This window comes from Oryza sativa, chromosome 2, assembly GCF_034140825.1.
Source record: "Oryza sativa Japonica Group chromosome 2, ASM3414082v1".
NCBI lineage: Eukaryota > Viridiplantae > Streptophyta > Magnoliopsida > Poales > Poaceae > Oryza > Oryza sativa.
This window is the reverse complement of record NC_089036.1, coordinates 33,857,755-33,868,208: the sequence shown is the minus strand read 5'-3', so window position 1 is coordinate 33,868,208 and position 10,454 is coordinate 33,857,755. Positions and strand designations below refer to the sequence as shown.

The window sequence follows — 10,454 nt, the reverse complement described above, 5'->3', positions numbered from 1 at the left end:
GTATTGGTACAGTGTAATAATAATAAATGTATAATGACTGGAGTACGATAGCTCTATCAATTTTCAGTGCCACATTTTCGAAGAGTTTGGTGCTGCCTTTCAGCTGGCAGCATTTGCGGGTATTAGCAATTTAGCATAGGCGATTTGGTACTTTTGGCAGAAAGATGGATGATAAATTGACGTAAGATTACACCAATCTTCTATACCAAGATGTAATGACAGTAATCACGATGCATAAACCACACAACGTTAGGGCTTTACATAGTGCTAGTATATTCTGTATTGGATCTAGTGCCATGGAGTTCTATAAAAAAAGATCTCAAAAAAAAATATAGTGCCATGGTGAGGCCCACTAGTGATGCTTGCAGCGACTTGTACAGCAATTGTTTTTTTCTGGGATGACTATATGATCTGGACTTCTGGAGTATGAAGAAATGACACCGCTCGTATGAAAGGACAACGGGCATAAATGTGACGTAGTATTACTCCCAGAAAACAATTAAACCCCACAACTAAGTACTCCCCAGTTAAATTAGCTCACCTCGCAAGTTTCTTTTTAACCCCATCTGAGTAGTACAGAACAGAACAAAGCCAGAGAGGAACTCGAACTCATTGACCCACATGATAGAGTCTCCTGGTGTACTGTTACATGACAACCTGGCCTAGTGCCTTTTAGAGGTTACCAACACGTCTTCGCACGATGAGCAGTGCAACACCGTGCATTCTAACAGAGTAACAGGCAACACGATCAGGCCAAGGTAAATCACGAAATTTTAAGGCGTCTTCAAGCTACTTCTCGTTCAAAGCTGCCTTATTTCCATTTACCTGAATCCTGGCCAGTTTTAGAGCCTGGCATGCTGGTCACAGTTTCACCACAACTTCAGCGGATTGACGACGACCCGCGACAACTTCAGAACTAGACCAAAGAATTGCATTTGCACAGGTCGTCAAAACGGGACATGGCTTAGTTTCAGGCTGCCAACATAATTGCCTTGACTCCTGCCAAATGTAACGGCGTTACTCATACTGTATGGTATGGTAAGGATTTCAGCTTCTTTTTTTTTTTACGGCACGGCACAAGATGACATGCTTCCGTCCTTTTTCAGCAAAAGAGATGGCACTTACTGCGCATGAGCTGCAAGCTGTTGTGAATCAGATAAAAATGATCATTCCATATCAGAAGATTCATCCTCATCCTCATCCTCATCTTCATCAAGGATATAAACCAAAGCATGCCGCCGAGATGAAAAGACACAAGCCACTCCTCTTGAGGCTGAAAACAACATCCAGGAAATGTGAACTCTGGCATCACGTATCATGTTAAGTGAGTAGCAACTTAAAACTCTTGTATGGAAGTAAACACTCAAACTCACCACTGACTGCCAGTGGAGTGGACACGGCGTGAGGTATGCTACGAACTTTTTTCCCATAGTCGGTGTCCAACTGGAGCTCCTGTGCCTACATTCATTGCGTTACGGAAATGAAGATATTACTTTCTGACAGTAAAAGTAAGGTCGATTTCAACAATTATGTGTCATTTAATCACTACAATTGATGAGATAATATATGGCCTTGGTCACGTAGTAATAAGTTGTGTTTGTGATAACACAATGATGAATAGGAGACATGCAGTAGGTTATTGCCAATACCAGGTTACCGTTTAATTATTAGTGTAAGAATGCTATGAAATAAAGTGGATGCCAAAAGAATAAAAGAGGAACATTTGCAAAGATCTTACCGACAGCTCTTGTACACTGTAAATATTTGAAGGGAACATCCTTGAGAGAGGCACAAAAGAGAAGTTCTCCATCTGCAGCATTACAATATAAGAACTTCCAGGACCATCAGAATATGACCTTTCACTGAGTAGTACAACAATCTGGCTGTCCTGTTTTAATATAACCATTTCTTTTGTGAGCTATGAGAAATAATGTATAAAAGGTGAATTATCGCCAAGATGCAGCAGGGAGTACTACCTTGTAAAGAGATACATCAACGCACTCATATTCATCAGGTATATGCAATAGAAATCCTGAAGAAGATGGTCCGCTGGCAGAAGAGTTAGAGAAGTCCTTTATCACACCAATGCAATTCTTCAAGTTCAAGGATCCATCGGGTATCTTGAAGCATATATAGTCAGTCAAGCTATATGAAGACCCACTATTCTGAGAATCTTCATCCTGCTATTTTGAATAATCATTTAATATTATGATAAGAATTTAACACAAACAATATAGATAAGGTGAAGACAAGTACAAAACAGAAAAATAAATATCACTTTTTTATTACATTATATTTGAAGTCAACTAAGAGCTATGTCATTTGCTAAAGATGAGATGGGCACCCGAACCACTCCTAGGACCATGGGTGAAGAGATTAAACATCCTTCCCCGAGCCAGCCTATTGCCTATTGAAGTGTTCTCATATGTTCATTTTATAATGATGCTGTAGTGGAATAAGCAGAAGTCACCAAAAAAACATGAACCTTATAGAATGACACTGATGTCAGAATACAGGTTGATGACAAGTCAACCGATGACGTGATAGGATAAAGAGGAAGCAATTCTTGGCAATGTATTTGTGAAGAAATAGTGGTGAATGGCATCGAGAAAGCCTCCTCCAGGCTGAAACATATGATAGACAAAAATTGATTACATTTAAGCAATGAGCAATGGATTTAAAATGGCTATGTCTATATAAACAGAGAACACAAGGATTTGACTGTCAAAACTCTGATTCAACTGTTTCCAGATAACAAATTATGTAGAAGGAGTAAAAAATAACTCTAAGATAATCAAAAAATAAAGTAGTAAACTGGAACCTTTCATCCAGCTCATTAAATTGCTTCATTAAAGTCTTTTCCAAAAAATGGGTATCTGTAAATCCCCCCAAAACTACTAGCTGCTCAAGATGTCTTACAGTGTCCCTGAAAAGGCAGGTTTAACACGATTAAGAAATGCAGAAAAACACAATAACACAAAGAGAGAAACTAAAATAGTGATGAAAAAACACAACATAAGAACAGGCAACAGCCCTTTGTAATTTAATAGCTTTTGACTATTTTCACTGCTTTGGATTCAGGGCACAAGAAGAGTGTACACATCAAGATATTCAACGACTGGATTTCATGTGAAGCAATAGTATTGTTTTCTTTTTGAAAGCAATACAGTACCCAACACCAAGAGATAAAGTATATATACACAAAAAAGACTAAAAATTATACATTTGAAAGTTATGTTCGTGTTCGGAGGTACTCTCACACATAACCATGCACTTGTGTAACGTTTAAATATACTAAACAAGTTTTGACATATTATGCACATTGCAAGGTAACTTGTCAACAAGGATTGGTGAATTACTAGCTTGCAAACAGGTAACATAGATATGTGCAGAACACAATACCAAATTGTACATAGGAAACAATAACCAACAATCGGCATGTTTCATTGTTACTTACAAATCACACTCAAATCTTTGATTTGCATCAAGTAACTGTTTGATTGGATCCTTATCAAGAAGGAACTTCAGAAAAAGCACCACGAGTTCACTACAAAAAAAAAGTGACACCCAGGTGATTAATGACAAAGTGTTTGACTCACAACTTGAGCATGAAGGGAATAATAGAAGGGGAAAAGACAAAACCTGTTCGCAGCTGGAACTTGATCGGTTGGTTCACTTAATAAAATCTTAACACACTTTAAAACCCAACTGAAGAAATTTTGGAACTGAAAAGTATATCCATAAATGGAAGTTACTACAGAATAACCCTTAAAGTCGTAGCACAATCTATAATCATAACATCATGTAGGAAAGAATAGAGCATGGAAGCAAATATATCAAACAATTATCCCCCTAGTAAACATGCTCAACATGGATTACCTTGGTTTGCTTGAACTTAATCTTCAGTCTAATGATGTTGTGCATGTAGTTTCAGAATATGACATCTTACCTCAGCAGATACTACATGCACCAAGATGTCATATTCTGATACTACATCAAACCAACAGAATCTAGAGTCTAGAGTACAGATAATAACATTGAATTCAGAAAATGTAATTGGTTGTTTTAACAATCAGTGCCAAATTAGCAGACAAATGTGTGTCCAGTCTATATTGTCTACTAATACTTCGAGCACACAAAAGGTTCTGTGCACTTGACCAGGGAGGGGAATCTCGGGCAGAAGGCCTAAGTTAAAACAGAGGTTGAGAATTGAGAACATGGCAAGAAAACAAGCAGAGAAGAATGGTACCAGATAAAGAACAGTAGCCGCAACCCTTGAAAAACGCTCAACTTGAACAACTAGCATTCCTATCTTCTCAGTCACACCATAAATAAGCTTTTCATCTAACCCAACGTTCTGAAATCGTGAGCGCCATCTTGCAAGGCCTCTTAGTTCCGCAAGTCTGAATGAAATAATTTCAACTGCAGGCTGTAATAAGCAAGTCATTCAGCGTTCATAACAGACTAGCTGATATTCCTTGCTTGGATCTCAAATAAATGATACCATAAATTGTAGAAATAAAACTACTCACTCAAAATATGATAGTACCATGTGTAGCAGAAAAAGAAAAATATGAAATTGCCTAGTTTACAAAGTACAAACTCTAGAATACCCATTACCCAAAGCAACACAAAAAAAAAAGGTAGAGACTGTGACATCAGCTGGAAGTGGCTAACCTGAAGATGCTCACTGACAACAACACGAAGTTCTCGTCCAGCACTATCAACAGCCTTAGCTATTCTCTTGAGAGCCTATCCACATAGGAAACGACAAGTTTAGACAGGTTCTCTCAAAAAAAAAAAGAGAAGAGGATAGGGAAGAAGTTTTTATGGAAGCGAGAAATACCGCTTCACCAAGTGAGCTGACTAAAAATTGGTGAAGTGCTGGACTTGTACGTGTACCAAACAAAAGGCTCATAAACTCATCCTCAGAGCTAGATTCCATCCCTGTATTCACCAACAGAGACAGAATAAAGGGGGCAGACTTCTTGAGGTGATGGTTATGACTTGAAAATCGATCATACCATGGGCAGCTATCAGAGAAGGCAAGGCGCTGAATTTTTCATTAAATAAGTTCATGGCACTTGACCATTGTTTGGCCATCATGGATAGGGAAGAACGGACAACTTCAACCAGATCTTGAATACTTGATGCTTGTTGGGAGATCTGATGTAGCTCATTTTTCCTTCACAGCATTGATGATACACAAACAGATTAAAAAAATTTAGTAGGTAAAGCACTAAAGTGATATTAATATCCTTGCAAACCTAGTAAATAAACACAGGTGCTATGTTTTTGAGGAATCAAACAAGAAAGATGTTTGCACCTAGCTATAAAACAGAATGATGGTTCTATGACTAGGTGAGCTTATCAAAATTAGTCATTTCAGGTGTCAATGAGTGTGTTGCTCTAGCACTTCATGTGGAAATCTCCATCATGTTTTGAAGTTACCATAAAACACCATGCAACAAGATAATGGTTTCTTAACAACAACAGAAAGTAGTCACAGGCAATCAAACTATCATGACATTACCTGTTGAAAAAGATAGAAGTGTCCAAATGCAGACAATGTAACCCAGTAGAAATGTGATTACTATGAGAAAGGTTGTCAATATCAATCAGCTTTCCAGGGCACAGGAGAACTAACTGATGGAGGTTTCCTGATAAACAGACCTGATGTGAACGCCATTGTCAGAATTTCATACTTAATATGTGCTTATGATTTATGAAACAAAAAATTCATTACCTTGCTTATGGAAGCATCCTGAAGCCGGTAACTAGTTTTGTTTCCAGAGGATTGGAAATGGATAGGAACCTCATTAATGTTCTGAAATGCCATAGACATAAAATTAGTTATCCATGAGACACTGAACTAGATAAATGAACTAAGGCGTCATGGCTTACAAACAAAAAGAATTAGGTAATAGGCATCAGTTGATCAATGTCCACAGACTCGATCCTTAAAACTACATGGAACAAAGAGAAATGAAAGAAAAGTTGAAACACACTCCACCTGCTTGTGTGCGCATTAAAAAAAGAAAAATAAAAACAAGCATGCTTTATCATAATCCCAGTAGGAAAAAAAATAGAACACTCCCAGCACTTTTGCCCAGTGAGTTTAAGTTTGAAAACACGTCTATACTTCAATTATGAAAAATTGCCGGTATCCAGGGAAGTTGGCCTCCCTGTTCGAGAAAACAGCATGATGCAATTTTCCAACAATATCAAAAATAATGTTGCCACAGTATCTTTTAGTCATTCTTCCAAAACGATATATTTCTAAGAACTCTGCAGCTAAGCAAATCCTTTTATAAAAATGAACTGTTCCATAATATCACGTTTGCAGTTAGGGTTGGAAATTTTCACTATGACACTAACTAAGCGATAGCCTTCAGAATCAAAATGAAGAGTACCTGTTAACATTCTATTGAATTCAAATTAGAGGAGCACTCAGGTGTTGTATCTACTTACTATCTTTCCAACTGGGAATATTCCAAAGATACTGAAGCAAATGCAACCACCTTTATCACCACTGCACAGAATATTAAAACGCTGGCAGGAAGCGCTTGAAAATTCCTGAATGGATTCTTCATTCTCATCTGAAAGACCAGTGTCTCCAGAACTCAGCCCACCGATCCTAGGAATCACAGGAGCGGGAGGAAAGAAGCGTGCAGTGCGGTCTTCATAGGATAACAGGCCATCCTTGTCGGTCTGCGGTCATTAGCAAAGAATTGTGATAGTGAACTTTTACAGTGAAACCCTAGACTAAGAGTATTGTAAAAGTGAATGAATTCATCATTTGTCGCTTTATGTATTGCTGAATAATGCTTTAAATTGAATGATGTACTCTATAACTATAATAGTATGATGAGACACATTTTTATTTATACATCATTACATTATATATAGAGAAATAGTTGGTGTTTCCAAAAGATGGAAAAGGCAATGGTATACCCTTGATAGAAGCTCATCTTCTGCCCAGTTCAAACATACAATGGCAACATCATGGGATTTTATTCTTCTTAGCATTTTCCCATTCTGCAATCAGCACCTTCACTTAAACATGCACAATGAGGTAAAGTGAAATAAAAGTAACAAGTGGACAGAATCACAACATAAAATTGGTTCTACAAACAAAACATTTGATAATGACCATTCAATTACAAAGGAATTGCTATAGGTTGAATGTATTAAAAAATGGTGCTCAACAGGAAAGGAAGTAATTGGAAATGTTCTTTGTGTCTAGTTCGAGTGTCATTTATAAATCTCTACCAAAGTACCAATAGCTCCTTGGAACTATTTCTCACAATGGTCCCTACACAGTTCAACCAATCTGCTCATAAAAGCTGGTGAGGGTGAAGATCAAGATCAAGAGAAAATAAGCAGGGGATCAGGTTTGTATGATATATGAGTAAATGTCCAAATCCAACACAAAACAAAAAGGGATCAACAAGATTTGAACATCCATTTCATTAATATACACACCTCAACATCATGCAAAAGAACCAAACCATCTTCGGTACCAAGTGCTACTATTTTACCATCGGGGCTCCAACAAATAGATGTGATGCACTTCCCTGAAAAATAAGCAAGATTTTAGTATAGCGCCAACATGATTGTATTGAAAATATAAGCATGATGGGTGCAGTTAGATAGTTCATAAAATATGTGCTTATATCTAGTTCTGTTTCGTCAGAAGCAGTATGTCCAGAAAATGCTGTCAGCCAAAAAAAAAATGTAACAAACAAAAGTAGCTGCAAGGGTGGGGCAATAGCAAGTGGCTACCTGGGGAGATAGTCCATAGCCTTTGCCAATTGAATCGATGAAGGACAACCTTAGAGTCATCAGTAACCATAGCAAGTAGATCCTTCTCTGGATTCCACTCTGCCATTTTTATCTGCAAATAGTGACTAACGGATTATGACAGCATGAATTAAGAAATGACAACAAAATATCAAAGGGAATACAGATTCCACTTACACTAAATCTGAAAACAGAAATACACATGGAATAAATGGAAAATGAAATTCAGCAGGAATATGAAATATGACAGGTTAATTTTGAATTCACTAATCACCATTTCTTGTGTGTCACTACTCTTTTTTTGAAACCGAGACAGCAAAGCTGGTGTTATGTTAACAAAGCCATGCATTGATAAGATAAAAATAGAAATTGCCAGATCAACCGATCAAGTATGACGACAGAGGTGTGAAATGCAAAACCTGAAACCAAACTCATCAACAAGAGCTAATCGACAAGCTGGTGTTTAACTGTTTATAGCTCCCTATCAGTACAGAAAACATAAAATGGACTGTTTCCATTCAAAGCAGATGTCAAATGTATCCTATACTTGGAGAAGCATACAAAAGGGTCTCACAGTTTTGCAAAATGGGATGATATGGAGGGTGGGAAATGGATCGAAGATTAACATCTGGGCGGATCCTTGGATACCGAGGGGCTGGTCAAGGAAACCTATAACACCCAGAGGCGCTAATCTCGTGACAAAAGTGGAGGAACTGATTGACCCTTATACTGGAACTTGGGATGATAATATGCTGTCACAAACTTTCTGGGAAGAGGATGTCGCAGCTATCAAATCCATTCCTGTGCATGTTGAAATGGAGGATGTTTTGGCGTGGCACTTTGATGCGAGAGGATGTTTCTCGGTCAAATCAGCTTACAAGGTGCAAAGGGAGATGGAGAGAAGAGCTAGCAGAAACGGATGCCCTGGGGTCTCAAATGGGGAGAGTGGGGATGATGATTTTTGGAAGAAGCTTTGGAAACTGGGTGTTCCGGGAAAGATCAAACACTTCTTGTGGAGAATGTGCCACAACACGTTGGCGTTGCGAGCCAACCTGCATCACCGAGGGATGGATGTCGATACCAGATGTGTGATGTGTGGCCAGTATAATGAAGATGCGGGACATCTTTTGTTCAAGTGCAAGCCAGTGAAGAAGGTATGGCAAGCTTTAAATCTAGAAGAGTTGAGAACCAGGCTAGAGTAGCAAACCTCAGGAAAGAATGTGTTACAATCAATTTGCTGCCGCCCGGAAAATGAACGAACAAGTGCCATAGTTTGCCTTTGGCAGTGGTGGAAAGAGAGGAATGAAGTAAGAGAAGGAGGAACACCAAGAAGCCCAGCTAAGCTCTCACACCCGATCATGTCACGAGCTGGAGAATTCGTCAGGATGAACGCAAAGGACAAAAATCCCAGAACAGGAGAGTGTGCAGTTTGGAGATGGCCACCTCTGAACTTTGTGAAAATCAATACTGACGGAACGTACAGAGGTAACACAAAGCAGGGAGGATGGGGCTTTGTGATCAGGGATCGGGCTGGCTCAATCCTTCAGGCAGGAGCTGGTCCGGCAGCTCATCTACAAGACGCCTTCCATGCTGAAGTTATCGCCTGTGCTGCTGCAATCAAGGCTGCAAGCGAAAGGGGTATGTCCAGAATTGAGCTAGAAACAGACTCAATGATGCTTCGGAATGCGATCCAGGATAATTCCTTTAACCTATCATCTCTAGGTGGAGTGATTCTTGAGATTAAACATGTAATTTTGAGCTGTTTTCATTCCTTCTCTGTTAGCTACTCGCCCAGGAGTTGTAATAAGGTAGCGCATGAGCTAGCCGCGTATGGTTGTAATCTCCAGACCGTGTCTTCCTGGGCAGGCTGCCCGCCTGGTCTGGAACGGCTGGTATCCAGCGATTCAGATGGTTTGGTAATATAAATCTCTCGGTTTCTCTCAAAAAAACAATGTGAGAGATTAGCTGAACATATCGCCCACCCAAAACCAGTTACAACGCTCTCAATCACACGCACTGATGGTACTATGAACCGATCTAACCCTGCTAGGAATTTCAACAAACGGTTGGCACGCAGGTAAAGGGGGCTGCAACCCCTGGACCCGCCCCGCCCACCCGTGCTCTACCACGAAGTAAGCAAGCAAGCATGCTCTGCTAGGATCAACTCGTAAGCGCATTAATCAGTAGCTTCTCGACACAGACCGGCTCGATTGGACAAGCAACAAAACGAACTCGGTATTTGGCAGGTCAGACGACGAGCGATTCAGAGGAGGAACCAGAGACGATACCTGGAAGGGGATGGGCTTGTCGAACTGGAGCTGGAACGGCGTGGCCGCCGCCCCCGCCGTCGACGCCTCCTCCATCTGCTCTTCCGCCATGCTCGGTGTCAATCAGGGAGGTCGGGATTTGGGGGAGAACTTTTTTGAGCGGGCAGGCGGGAATGAGGAGCAGACGGCGGCAGCGGCGGCGTGTGACGCATAGGGAAGAAGAGCTTCCCAATTTAGGCCCCGGTACACGTGGCCCATCACTCAAAAAGGCCCGTCTCGCTGGATTGGGCCACTCTATGGGCCTCACCACCAAACGGCGAGAAGTGCAAGGCCCATTTGAGAGCTTTGCAACGAAAGGGAAGCGTTGCACTGATTGTCTGAACG

The 10,454-nt window shown here is 40.1% G+C and overlaps 1 protein-coding gene across 2 annotated transcripts; it reads right to left on the bottom strand.

The window, feature by feature from the left end:
* Positions 1 to 532: 532 nt before the first annotated feature.
* On the bottom strand, positions 533 to 10,278 carry LOC4330947 (anaphase-promoting complex subunit 4). Of its 2 annotated transcripts, none has more exons than XM_015767762.3 (20): positions 10,092 to 10,278; positions 7,786 to 7,897; positions 7,486 to 7,577; positions 6,955 to 7,038; positions 6,472 to 6,711; positions 5,747 to 5,827; positions 5,534 to 5,673; positions 5,025 to 5,185; positions 4,847 to 4,947; positions 4,678 to 4,752; positions 4,250 to 4,429; positions 3,643 to 3,725; positions 3,458 to 3,547; positions 2,822 to 2,926; positions 2,486 to 2,624; positions 1,977 to 2,183; positions 1,739 to 1,888; positions 1,374 to 1,458; positions 1,126 to 1,273; positions 533 to 999 (listed from the first exon to the last, which is right to left on the bottom strand). In XM_015767762.3, exons 1-19 carry the CDS (start codon positions 10,179 to 10,181, stop codon positions 1,167 to 1,169), a joined length of 2,322 nt encoding a protein of 773 aa, XP_015623248.1. In that variant the 5' UTR covers positions 10,182 to 10,278; the 3' UTR covers positions 533 to 999; positions 1,126 to 1,166. The 2 variants fall into 2 exon arrangements, with proteins under 2 accessions (XP_015623248.1, XP_015623249.1); XM_015767763.3 differs by having other exon boundaries at positions 1,977 to 2,180.
* Positions 10,279 to 10,454: the final 176 nt, after the last annotated feature.

What these genes read in the sequence shown, in the direction of transcription:
- LOC4330947 (XM_015767762.3), bottom strand. Translation starts at nt 10,181, where the DNA reads ATGGCGGAAGAGCAGATGGAGGAGGCGTCGACGGCGGGGGCGGCGGCC. An exon ending in CAAGTTCCAGCTGCGAACAG is followed by an intron (nt 3,548 to 3,642) that starts GTTTTGTCTTTT and finishes TTTTTTTTGTAG; the next exon opens with TGAACTCGTGGTGCTTTTTC. An exon ending in TTGATGTATCTCTTTACAAG is followed by an intron (nt 1,889 to 1,976) that starts GTAGTACTCCCT and finishes ATATTAAAACAG; the next exon opens with GACAGCCAGATTGTTGTACT.